The following is a 14,323-nucleotide window of genomic DNA, read 5'->3' on the forward strand; positions in this document are numbered from 1 at the left end:
GTGAAGTGTATTTGGAGTTGATATAATGAATGGTGAAGTTGATTTGGAGTTGATGTAATGAATGGTGAAGTGTATTTGGAGTTGATGTAATGAATGGGGAAGTGTATTTGGAGTTGATGTAATGAATGGTGAAGGGTATTTGGAGTTGATATAATGAATGGTTAAGTGTATCTGGAGTTGATATAATGAATGGGGAAGTGTATCTGGAGTTGATATAATGAATGGGGAAGTGTATCTGGAGTTGATATAATGAATGTTGAATTGTATTTGGAGTTGATAAAATGAATGGTGAAATGTATCTGGAGTTGATATGATGAATGGTGAAGTGTATTTGAAGTTGATGTAATGAATGGTGAAGTGTATCTGGAGTTGATGTAATGAATGGCGAAGTGTATTTGGAGTTGATGTAATGAATGGGGAAGTGTATTTGGAGTTGATGTAATGAATGGGGAAGTGTATTTGGAGTTGATGTAATGAATGGTGACGTGTATTTGGAGTTGATATAATGAATGATGAAGTGTATTTGGAGTTGATATAATGAATGGTGAAGTGTATTTGGAGTTGATATAATGAATGGTGAAGTGTATTTTGAGTTGATATAATGAATGGTTAAGTGTATCTGGAGTTGATATAATGAATGTTGAAGTGTATTTGGAGTTGATAAAATGAATGGTGAAGTGTATCTGGAGTTGATGTAATGAATGGTGAAGTAGTTGATATAATGAATGGTGACGTGTATTTTGAGTTGATATAATGAATGGTTAAGTGTATCTGGAGTTGATAAAATGAATGGTGAAGTGTATCTGGAGTTGATGTAATGAATGGTTAAGTGCATTTGGAGTTGATGTAATGAATGGTGAAGTGTATCTGGAGTTGATAAAATGAATGGTGAAGTGTATCTGAAGTTGATGTAATGAATGGTTTAGTGTATTTGGAGTTGATGTAATGAATGGTGAAGTGTATCTGGAGTTGATACAATGTTTTGTGAAGTGTGTTTAGAGTTGATATAATGTTTGGTTAAGTGTGCTTAGAGTTGATACAATGTTTTGTTACCGTTAAGTGTATTTAGAGTTGATACAATGTTTGGTTAAGTGTATTTGGAGTTGATATGATGAATGGTGAGGTGTATTTGGAGTTGATGTGACATGTTGTGTATTACAGATATAAGGAGGAGGAACGCAAGTCTCAGGAAGAAGGTGATGGTTTCTGCCAAGTTTTCCGAGGTACAACTTGTTCCCGCTTCCTTCAAAACAGGACAATCTACGTTACTTCTGAGTACTCACAAGGCATCAAGGAGGAAAATTTCCTCGGTAAGTGAATAGCTTGATTGTATTCTAAGAGCTCCTGGAATGAAGACAGCTTGATTTAAAAAGAGTACATTAATCATCATTAATGGCCATTACAACAGAACCTTGATTCCCAAATAAAGAACAGTTGGCTACACCAGGGACGAGTATGAGGCTGAACCCCTGGTTCCTACCATGATGTTACTTGATCAAATGCTTTGACAGTAGAAAAACATTAATACTGAATAACGATGTTTTTTAAAATTTTCCCTTTACTGACTTGATCTGCCAGATCATATAAACTCTTGTGATAATTAAAGTTCTTTGCCTTTTAATTAATTTAACACCTTAATTGAGAGCCTAGTATTCTTCATTGTAATTTACTTTAGCTTGTACACCCTTTGTTTTTCTTTACTTTATCTTGTACACCCTTTGTTTTTGTAGCGGCCTTTACAACAATTCAGGCATCCAATACCATGAGTAAGGAATGTCAAGACTATGCTATCCCATTTCTCTGCTATCACACGTTTCCCCTGTGTGACAACCACCCAACCAATCCAAAACCACGTCAAGTGTGTCGTGACGAGTGTGAGATGCTGAAGAGTAACATTTGTCAAAAGGAGTATGTCATCGGCAAACATCACCCACGCATTGGTAGGTCGCAGGTCCTGGATTACGTATGTGTATGTCAAAGGTTATGTCAGGAATAAGTATCTGTAGGTCAGATCCATGAATAAGTGCCTTAGATCTGAGGTCATTTTCTAGAATTGGTGCAAACAGATCAGAGGTTATATCCTGAATAATTATATGTATGTCAAAGGTCATGCTGGGAAGTCCATGTCGACCAGAGGTCATGTCTCAATATAAGTATATGTACATCACGATATAAAGTTCATATATATAAAAGGAGTCATATTATGTAGTTCATATAATGAAAACTGATAAATACATCTTTATTTTACAGGTGACAAGTTTTTACCCAAGTGTTATGAGTTAGCTCCCCCTGGCACTCAAGAGGGTGACGGATGTGTACGCATTGGCGTCACCAAAACTCCACCCAGTAAGTACTAGCTGTGTCAGACTGGACAGCTTGACACTTCATTCTCAGGTTTTAATAGATTGATTAGTGCAGGGGTTATGTTTTGTTGCAAAATAATAGTGGAAAGACATAAAACCAAAACAAATTTTCTTAAAGAATGGCATATTGAACAGAAAAGGAACAAACCTTCTTTGGGAATTAGTTTTAATGTAATAAGCAATGATTGCAATGCATATGGTAAAAAAACATTGTTTTAATGCTTCGTTTTGTACTAGTAAGTCAACTGCCAGTTTGCCGTCTTTGATTTGTGTGAAGAATTATCTCCCTTCAAAACTTTGATTTGTGTGAAGAATTATCTCCCTTCAAAGCTTTGATTTGTGTGAAGAATAATCTCCTTTCAAAACTTTGATTTGTGTGAAGAATTATCTCCCTTCAAAGCTTAGATTTGTGTGAAGAATTATCTCCCTTCAAAACTTTGATTCGTGCGAAGAATTATCTCCCTTTAAAACTTTGATTGAAACCATCACCCTTTGACAACTTTGACATAAAAATGTTTATAAGTTATCCATCATAACATAAGTGATCATTTTTAGAGTGGAGCTCTTTTAGAAAGAAGATATGTGTTAGAGTAAGGTAGCATATCTCCTCAAGTTAGGTTTTCTTCTTAATGAGTTTAAAGAAACTTATTCATTATTAATTTGATTGTACTTGATGATATTGCAGAGATAGTTAGATAATCGATTTGATACAACTAAAATAGTAAATCATGCTACTTATTTTCCTTTTATGATACCCTGAAGGTGGAACACGTGGGTGCTACATCAATAAGAAACCTACCCCACACAACAATGCAACAACATATCGCGAGAACGTAAACAAATATTACAACACTTTGATATTACTTACCTATACCCTTCAATGTATATCCACAAAATACAACGGGAACGCGTATAAACATCCACACACCCCACCAAATTCCGAACACATGGAGACACCGCCATGATTGTACAGTATATAAGGATAAAAACAAACGTAAACACGGGACCTTTTAGTTTCCGGATTGAATCTTTTATTTTGATTATTTACTTTTATTAACTTCCTTTTCGTTTTAAATGTGAATCAATACACTATATATAATATGCTTAAATTATGGCGATTAATGGTTCATAAAAAAAAAATAAGATTTAAAAAAAACAAAAAACACGTTATTATACAATATTGCTTGTTTACTACAAAATGAAAACGCTGTTTTTATACAATATAACGAGTTTACTACGTAATGAAAACAAAAAAAATGATATTGTTTTTCTAGTACATTATGATATATTACTTGAGTTATAACATGATATTGTATTACTAGTACATTATGATATTTAACTTGAGTTATAACATGATATTGTATGTCTAGTACATTATGATGTTTTACTTATATTGTAACATGATGTTGTATTTCTAGCGCATTAGGATATATATATGTAACTTAACTTATAACGTGATATTGTATTTCTAGTACATTATAAGGTATTACTTATATTGTGACTCGACATTGTATTTCTAGTACATTATAAGGTATTACTTATATTGTGACTCGATATTGTATTTCTAGTACATTATGATGTATACATGTAACTTAACTTATAACATGATATTGTATTTCTAGTACATTATGAGGTATTACTTATATTGTGACTCGATATTGTATTTCTAGTACATTATGATGTATACATGTAACTTAAGTTATAACATGATATTGTATTTCTAGTACATTATGATATTTAACTTGAGTTATAACATGATATTGTATTTCTAGTGCATTATGATAATGTATATATACATGTAACTAACTTATAACATGATATTATATTTTTAGTACATTATGATATATTACTTAAATTATAACATGATATTGTATTTCTAGTACATTATGATATATAAGATTTATATATATATTTTCAATGCCAAAAATAACCCCAAAAAAACAAAAAATGATATTGTAGAGATGAATTGCTATAACGGAAGTGGCGAGAACTATCGCGGCCAGGTCAACAGGACGCGTTCAGGCCGAACCTGTCAAAACTGGTTACACAACCCGAGCTTCAAGTCTAAAGACAACAAAGAACTTGGTAGGTACCTGACATTAATAGTGGAAAGATTTCAGTTTTCATTCTTTAATATGTTATGAAGTATATACTTTTGTAATCTAAATAAAATAAAGGCTTAAGACTTGAAAACTTACAAAGCAAGATTCGTGTTTCTTGTATTTTCCAAACAAGGTACATTAAAGTACATTAAATCTTCAGAATTTCTTTTTGATTTAAAGGTTCAATGTGGTAACAGTTGAACTACTTCTATCTTTTTAAAAGTGTCTGAATGGTATTTACAGAATTTTAAATTCATGAAGAACTCCTTGACTGGATTAGAAAATTTCCCTTAAAACTTTAGTAATATAGGTGTGATAAGGGATGCATGTTTTGTAGGCAATATCAAATTTCGTTCATTTTAATTTACAGGAAATCACAACTTTTGCCGGAACCCTAATGGCACGTTTACTGGCCCCTGGTGTTTCACAGACCCCTACTACCACCACAGTGAGCTCTGTGACATTCCCAAGTGTACCTCCTATCAAAGTTAGTATCCGTCCATTCCCATGAATTATACTTATAAATGGACATACAATAAAATAAAAGGCATACTTCCGGTAACAAGTCCACTCCCCACTTTTGACTCATTTTGCACAGGCCTCCTCGACCTATCATTGGTAAAATATGATAATATGAATTGTGAAACTTTTGTTTAAGAAATTATCCATTTACAAAAAAATGTTAACCTAATTTCTGGATGTGTGATATTTCTAAAAAAATAACTGAAGTACAATGAATAGTAGAATGATTTGTTGTGAATAAAAATATGTCTGCTAGGATATGATATGTTGGCATGGTTACCATTGCTAATTTGTTTATGAAGCTGTGTGTAATATGACTAACCTGTTATTTTTCATTCCACAGCTGGCGAGCCGGTAGACAAACTCATGTTTATACTGGTCCCCGGGATTATCGTTCCCTTGGCACTTGTTCTCCTCCTCGCTATCGTTTGTCTATTCCAGCGACATCGAAAACAAAAAGGTGCAGGCTTGAAAAATGGCCGGCAGGCACCACAAAACAACAGCGAGTCTCATCCACTCACAGCAAAATCTGGTACTCGTATACGTGAGTTTCCGCTGTCGTCAATCAGATTCATGCAGGAGCTTGGAGAGGGAGCTTTTGGGAAGGTTTACAAAGGAGACCTACTTGGTCTGTATGCTGAAAATACTGTGTCAAAGGTTGCTGTAAAGACTTTGAAAGAAAATGCAACTCCAAAGATGAAGAATGATTTCCGTCGAGAAGTCGACTTGATGACTGAGATGCGACACCCCAATATTGTGTGTTTACTGGGGGTGTGCATGAAACAGGAACCAATGTGTATGTTATTTGAGTTCATGCCTCATGGAGACCTTCACGAATTTCTAATTTGTCGCTCACCAAACTCTGATGTGTCAGTGGCAGACGATGATTGTGCCCATAAACCAATGCTGGAATACCCGGACATGTTACATATCGCCACTCAAGTGGCAGCTGGCATGGAGTACCTGGCCAGCCATCATTTTGTACATCGGGATCTGGCAGCAAGAAACGTACTTGTTGGAGACAACTTGAGTGTGAAGATATCTGATTTTGGACTTTCTCGGGACATCTACTCGTCAGATTACTACAGGGTTCAGAGTAAGTCTCTGCTACCTGTCCGCTGGATGCCACCAGAATCGATTCTGTATGGAAAGTTTACTACAGAGAGTGATGTGTGGTCATTTGGAATCGTGATGTGGGAAATCTTTAGCTATGGATTACAGCCCTACTATGGATTCTCAAACCAGGAGGTTATCGAGGTCGTAAGAAAACGCCAGATTCTTCCATGCCCTGAGGACTGTCCAACACGCATATATGGTCTCATGGTAGAATGCTGGCATGAGACTCCAGCTCGCCGACCCCTCTTTAGGGAAATACATGCACGGCTGAAAGCATGGAAGACAGAGATCATGATGCAGAACCCTCACTGGAGCTTGAGTCAGAGCCACTCAGCCCACTCCAGTAGTCATCAGAGTTCCCAAAGTGGTCCCAGTCACCAAGGAAGTACTGGTCCTAGCAACACCACGGCCATAACAGGGCTGACAGGATCCAGTGGAGGGTCAGACCCCTCTCAGTCCAGCCATTGCATGTCCCCAGCTCCGCCACTGGGCATGATGCCTCCTAGTTACCATGCCCTCCCCCCTCACTACCTGGCTAACCAGGTACAGATGCCACAACATCCACTCATGATGGGTCCCCAACACGGCCAGGTTATGAACCAGAAACTCTTAGCACAGTTCAACAGCCCCCCTAACCAGCTTCCGAACGGGATTTCTAAGCTATCTCCGCCGGGGTCCGTGGCTAGTTCTAAGGCATCCAACAGTTCAGGGTCGCAGGGCTCCGGCCAACCCTACAAACCCAACACAATGCCACACCCACAAACAGCGATACCACAGGGCGGCTCTCAAAATAACGGTCCAGCAGTGCTCCCACTAACAGACAGTAGTAACAAGTACGGCCCACAGAACACCTACATTCCAGACACGCGGACTGAGTACAACGAGATTTAGTGTTCTGCCTGTGGGGCTGGTTTACCTGTGAATGTACTCGTAAAGTGTGATATCCATGTGCTAGGGAATTTACACCTGGAATGATGTGTTAATTCTGACTCAACAGAATCTTCGTACCTGATGTAGATTTCGAAAATGAGCTACATCATTTAGGATTATTTGTGTATGATAGTGCTTTAAGTGATGGCAGTTCTGTATACCGGACTTTGAATATTGGTATACAGGTATTCTGTTGTCATAATCGGGCTAGTGGAATACAGGTATGTCATAATCAGAATGATGAAATATAGGTATGCCGTCATCGGAATAGTATGCCAGATTGACATCAAATGTGCTGTAATTGGGATAGTATTGTGAAGGTGACAGAACGTGGCAAATGAATCAAAGGTGTGTCGAACATCTTTATTGTGTTTTACAGGTAGGATAAATAGAGACAAAAGATGTACCAATCTAGAAATACAACAATTGTGTTATAATGGAGGTATTGTATGATTGAAGTGACACAGAAATTCTCACCTGTGTTATCCTGGAATGCCATGGTCGGGTCACAACACCAACAACACGGGTGTGACAGGACGATTACTTCACTAATCCTCCACCACTAGATATCCTGTAACTTTGAGTGTAATATTGAAATATTTCAACATTACAGATAAGTCAGCTGCTTGATATACAGAACAATGCAGTACTTCTGGATTTCCTTGATGTGGCCAGGAAGAATGCTATGCTTAGAATGATGGAATTTGACTATATATTATATTATTATATGCTACCGGCCAAAGTTAATTGTTAGTTTGTATGGTAACTTTGACCTGTAAGACTCGTTTAAAAATGAGATATCATGGTTATAATGAAATTTGTGTAATTCATGAAGTTTTGTCATTTTGTGACTATAATTAATGTTTTTGTATAGTTATGTGTGATGGGGGAGACATCCGTATCCCTTCCCACACCAAGGGAGGTAATTACCTTACTTGTTCCCACACCAAGGGAGGTAATGACCTTACTTGTTCCCACACCAAGGTAGAAAACCCTTTCTTCTTCCCAAAAATTAACCTGTTGATTTGCAGTAAGCAGTACCCATCCTTAATCTTAGCGAAGCTTCATTGGCAACCGCCCTGAATTTTGTTTTTATTTGTAAAATGTATTTTTAGTTTGAAATTTCAAGATATTTTATCCAAAATGTTCTCAGAATAATTTTATCATGTTTAAAAGTATAAAAAAAAATGTGAAATATTTAATCCCAGTACAAACTTTGGTAAAAGAGTACTTACTGATCAAATCAGGAAATATCGGTGTCAGTTTTCCCTGACAATCATATCAGACTTTAAATAATTCTACTGTTTACTGCTAAAGATTCAAAAATTCTTTGATGAGTCTTTCGTATGTAGGTATGAGGAATTTAGAAATTTTGCTTGAGGGAATAGAATTAGGGTTAAAACTGAGGCGTGCTGATGTTCTGAGCCCTGTCCCCTATACCTACATAATAAGTGACTCTTTTCTCCCACCTCTTACCTGTAAGTTTGGCAGTAACCAAGAACATATTTGGAAAGAGTGGGGTAAAGCATAGTACACTTGAAAACTAAAGCAGTATGCAACAGCTTGATATGTCGATCGCTAACTAATTGGCAACAGACATTTTTCTGCTGACCAAAATGACAAATCAGTGATGTTGAAATGTCGTCACGGTTCAGAACATCAGCTGATATGGTACTGACAATCTTAAACTCAACAATATATTTTTATGTGATTCAGGATTTAGGAATATATATACTTCTCAGACAGTAGATAAACATGTTCCATATGGAATAAATGTATCTTGCATGCATAGAGGTGGGAGGGAAACATAAACAAAGGATGTAATTTTATGTTTATTGATATTGGAGAAATGAATTACAAGTGTTAATTGCTTGGCTGTGACAAAATGTTATTTATATCCTAGAATCTCATCTGGAAAGTGATATATAGTGGTAAACATGTTAGTAGGTGTGTATTCAATAGAACAGGTGATTATTTCTGATTCCACACGAGCAGGTATAACCATATTATGTAACCATAGCGATGAAACTTTATATATACTACCAAAATTCTTCATTAATCAAAATAATTACTTAGCATGAAATTTTCCATTCAAAAAATGTTATTTCGGTCTTGAAAGAAATTCATATTTTTTATGTGATTAATTTTTTCAAAATTTTTGTTGCTTAATGAATTAAACAACTGCCGGATATAAACATAATTATTATATATATATATTGCCAACATATTATAAACCATTCAACACATATAATCATAAAGTTTAAGATATAATTATATATAAATACATGTATAGCATATAAATTTCAGACTGGTGCTACCATCCAAGTTACTGGGTGGATATATGCAAGTAGGATCATACAAGAGTTATGTCCCTTCAACAGGTGTGCAACTACCAGTATCCTCATTTTTTCAAAGTTTGAATAACAGTCTTTATTTAAGACCTAAAGGAAATGGTTATTTGTTTTATTTGAAAGACTAGGATAGTTGCTTCGATCTACAAGGTAAGCAAATAATACCCTACCAATTTTTAAAAGGGAAACAAAATTCATTTTCAAGTCAAATATTGATGAAAACTTGCATTTTCTGATTTTAAATCATTGTGAAGAAATGTCTTGAAAGTTCAGTGTCAAATGAGAAGAGGATAGCTAGTTCTCACCCTGTTGGATACAATGAGGAAATCTGAAGTTGTCCTGTAGCATATCTCTTGTCAAAAAAATAAAAATAAATGGAACACTTGAAACTCAGTGCTGAAAGATGAAGTGATCTTTTACTGCAATGATTGATGTTTTTTTATATATATATATTATGCTTCATCCTTCAAATAGATCATTGGAAAAAATTTCGAGGAACATACTCTACGTCAGAACCACTGCAATCTGCAGAATTACTGCTGTGTGGTATGAAGTCAGTGGTAAAATGCATATAGTCGATTTTGCCGTCATATGTGGTATTTTTATGTTCGATGTTACAGATTTTGATGCATGATGGTAATATTGTTTCTAGTCAGATAAACTTTAGGATGTATTATTAACAGTGCCAGAACTGCAGTGCTGCAATTATTGACAATATTTATATTTAATTATCACATATTTATAATGAGAATGGTATATATATATATATATCTGGTTGCCGTGGTTTGGTTTACCATGGTACTGTTGTGTAGAGGTTTATGTAAACTTTCTCTCATACAGGAATTTTTACCGAAAAATACACTTTTGAATACTCCAAGAAAGAGGATTACAGTTGTATTAGAAAGTCTTGCACAATCTCAAAACAGATGCACAATTCTTCTTTAGTTTCACGAATGAACTTGTACAATTTCTTTTAGGATTGTTTAAATCATAGTGTACAATTTCTTGTACACATTCTCAAATATTTATATGTGCAATTTATATTTTACACTTTCAAGAATCAGTACATGCAGCGTTCCAATTTAGATGCACAAACATATAGTTGTAACCATGAAATGGTAGCTAATTTTTTCCCCAACCTAGAGTTGCAGACCAACACTTTGAGAAATAAGCTTACCCAAGGGATCAAGTTTGATTTATAGATTGCCAAAATTTCTGGTCCACATGCTAAACATACAGAAATTGTCATATTTTATTTTGCTTGTACTACTTACCTTTAAATCTGTGTCTTGACTAATACATAAATAGTCTAGAAAGATGACGATAAAAAAAAATATACAAATATTTTTTCATGCTATGAAATGCTAATTAGGAAATTATATTTATTACATTGTGGCAGAAAGATGGCATGTTGAAAATCAAAATTTTGAAGTTTCTTTCTTAAATTACATCTATTAACAGAGTGTTGTTAACATATATCTGTGTATACGGTTGTGAAGTGATCAGATGCCTTATAATTAGTGATGTATTTCCGGTGTATAAAATGAAGTCTACTTACAAAGTCAATCAATTGTCATACAAAATTTCTCCTTTTCCATACCAAGTCAATATTAATTCAATTTCATTTTTTTTCATTCAGAAAACCATTATTATCTTTCAATAGAAATCTGAAGAATTGTGAAAAAAATTAGCATGAAAATATTTGGAGTAGAAAAAATATCACCATCAAACTTTTTCATTAAACATATTCTTCTGTATTATCAAGCTGGACAAAAAGGAATGTTTTGTTCAAAAGCTTGAAATAAATTGCCAATCATGTTATCTTTTCCTTTCGTAAGACCTTCTCTACATGTAATGTAAGGTTGATGAGTTGAATGTCAATTCTATCACTTTGATCTTGATATTTCTTCGGATTAATGAGACCATTTTATAGAAAGAGGATAATGTTTCTTTTGTATAGATGGAAATATATATATTTTCACTCAATTTTTGACAATATTGTAGCGTTATTTTGTATATTAAGACTTTCAGATCTTTCTGGAAAGGTCGGGTTGTATTTAAGAGAATTTAAACGACAAAAGATGCCATATTTGCAGTATTCATTTCATGCTTGATTCATTCATTTTAATCTGTGTTGAAATAAGTTATGATTTTCACCTTGATCTTTATTACCCGTTAGGGAGGTGTTTCTGAATAACACCTTTGATGCCATCGTAATTACGCCGACTGCCCTGTTGGTACACCGGCTAATGTACAGGATTACTAGATGTTGTCTGTATGAAACTGATATTCTCATACATAGCAAATTATGATTTGTATAAAATGCCTCAATTTCTATGTTATGTACCAGGTATGTTTTATTTGTATAAATAGCCTCTGCTCTATATTCTCCGCCATGAAGTCCCTGTATTAACGTATAAATGCCAAAGTTGCTTCGTTTTGTAAATAAGGACAATTTAATTCCATGTACTTGTATGTTAACAATCCTAATATATATCAGGCTTTTTTTTTTTTTTTCATTTATTATATCGCTACATACATTCAAATGTATGGAGTTGTCTCCCTTTGTCAAAAAAAAAAGACTTCTCCTTCATCGATGTTGAATACAGAAGAATAAATGTATAATTTTTTAGATGTTAACAGTTTGTAAAATCCACTATATATTGTTATTTATAATTGTGTGCAGGTAAACCTGCTTTAGTGACTTCCTGTCCATAACGACGGATTTGTCCCTTTGGGGTCACTGTATGCAGGTTTCTCTACTCTGCTGAAATGTTTTTTTTCTTCTGTACTTGTGTATTCTTCACATCTTGGTAATAATAGATCTAGTACAGAGCAAAGCTTGCTTTTATATACTCAGTGTAGCCGATAACGGCAGGCGAGAAGCATATTTGGTCGAGTTTTACATTTTTGAGATTAAACTTCTGATGAGATGATTATGTTCATTTTGAAGATTTCTGCCAAGCAGGACTCTATGAAGCAGTATATTGAGTCTTGCAATTATATATTTTGCTGGAATACATGAAATTTTAAATAGAGCACAAAGCTGCTGACAACACAGACCTGGTCAATCTTCCTATAAACTCGACGCAGATCTTAACAGTAGGTGCTACTTCGAGTTTTTATTTGATTTTGGATAGGCCGCCAAATCTCGAGTCTGCTGATCTTGTTCGGTATTTTAAAGGATCAATTCATAATATGTTTTCCATGTATATTCCATTGTACCAAGAAACAATGGGTAAGAATTAAAAACAAATTAACTTCCCTGACTTAAAAACAGAATTTTCTAGAACCAACTAACTGTTTTAACCTTGTGATATTGAAATGTCTCAGAAATGAAAATTGTCATAGGACCAATCCAGCATCCTTTCAATTAGGGGGGAAACTTGGCAATGTGTTGATGTTCTAGTAATTTAAACCCATCAATTTAGAATGACTTGTATTTGGTTCTAGGGACGTTTTGTATCTGTCAGTTTTTGAGGACCGATGAACTTCAAGGTCAGTAGACTACAAGTTGTTGGTGACCTATGTTCATTTCAAGGTGAAATGATGATCCGTTATTGGCGACCTGTGTATGTTTTATAGAAAGTCATGTTTATTCCACATCAGTGTCAACAGCTTAGCATGTAAGATTCATTCTCAATCTTGTGTTGTAGTCACGTGAAGTGACATATTACTCAGAATTCATCCATCCAACACAGCAGAATAAAGTGTTTGACAAAGCTATAATCAGACTTTACTCTTTTGTTTGGAGACCTTTTATTGCTCCTCACAACCGTGTGGAGGGACGAGGCATTGAAGGTTTTGCCTTTTCTCTCAGTCAGTACAATATCTTGGTTAGACACTGCATTTATTTCTCTATAACTTTAGCTCTATTACTAGAAGTTTGATTTGTTTATGTATAACAGCTTTGGTCATTTAAGAACATGCCAGGTTTGGTGGCGGAGGAAAGCCTGAGTTCCCGGAGAAAACCCACCGACCTATGGCCAGTACCCGAAGTCCAATAGTAATCAAACATTATTTTTGAATACAACTTGTAGATTACTACAATAATATATCAAATGTAGGTCACTGTGACCTATATCCTCTGCTTCACTAATTTTGGTTAGACGTTTAACTCTGTTTCTATCAAAGTAGCAGCAGGGGGCGCATTACAGACATCTAGTTAAATGTTATCTATAGACATTGAAGACTTATAGTTAAATGTTATCTATAGACATTAAAGACTTCTAGTTAAATGTTATCTATAGACATTACAGACTTCTAGTTAAATGTTATCTATAGCCATTACAGTCTTCTAGTTAAATGTTATCTATAGCCATTACAGTCTTCTAGTTAAATGTTATCTATAGCCATTACAGTCTTCTAGTTAAATGTTATCTATAGCCATTACAGTCTTCTAGTTAAATGTTATCTATAGACAATACAGACCTCTAGTTAAATGTAATCTATATAGACATTACATTTAACTAGAGGTCTGTATTGTCTATAGATAACATTTAACTAGATGTCTGTAATGTCTATATAGATTACATTTAACTAGAGGTCTGTAATGTCTAGATTACATTAACATAGATGTCTGTAATGTCTGTAGGTAAAAGTTAACTACAGTTCTGTAATGTCTAGATTACATTTAACTAGAAGTCTTTAATGTTATCTATAGACATTACAGACCTCTAGTTAAATGTAATCTAGACATTACAGACCTGTAGTTAACTGTTACCTACAGACATTACAGACATCTATTTTAATGTAATCTAGACATTACAGACATCTAGTTAAATGTTATCTATAGACATTACAGACCTCTAGTTAAATGTAATCTATATAGACATTACAGACATCTAGTTTAATGTAATCTAGACATTACAGACCTCTAGTTAACTGTTATCTATATAGACATTACAGACATCTATTTTAATGTAATCTAGACATTACA

The 14,323-nt window shown here is 34.6% G+C and overlaps 1 protein-coding gene across 5 annotated transcripts in view; it reads left to right on the forward strand.

The window, feature by feature from the left end:
* LOC110467153 (inactive tyrosine-protein kinase transmembrane receptor ROR1-like) overlaps window positions 1-13,113 on the forward strand; it is a 238,023-nt gene extending 224,910 nt beyond the window's left edge. For all 5 annotated transcript variants that reach the window (XM_021524103.1, XM_021524101.1, XM_021524105.1 and 2 more), the window contains 6 exons: window positions 1,162-1,310; window positions 1,731-1,940; window positions 2,251-2,346; window positions 4,323-4,448; window positions 4,836-4,952; window positions 5,331-13,113. In XM_021524103.1, coding sequence (XP_021379778.1) covers window positions 1,162-1,310; window positions 1,731-1,940; window positions 2,251-2,346; window positions 4,323-4,448; window positions 4,836-4,952; window positions 5,331-6,994 — 2,362 coding nt within the window. In that variant the 3' untranslated portion in view covers window positions 6,995-13,113. The remainder of the gene's footprint in view (window positions 1-1,161; window positions 1,311-1,730; window positions 1,941-2,250; window positions 2,347-4,322; window positions 4,449-4,835; window positions 4,953-5,330) is intronic.
* The last annotated feature ends 1,210 nt before the right edge of the window (window positions 13,114-14,323 follow it).

Source organism: Mizuhopecten yessoensis, unplaced genomic scaffold, assembly GCF_002113885.1.
Source record: "Mizuhopecten yessoensis strain PY_sf001 unplaced genomic scaffold, ASM211388v2 scaffold11163, whole genome shotgun sequence".
Taxonomy (NCBI): Eukaryota; Metazoa; Mollusca; class Bivalvia; order Pectinida; family Pectinidae; genus Mizuhopecten; species Mizuhopecten yessoensis.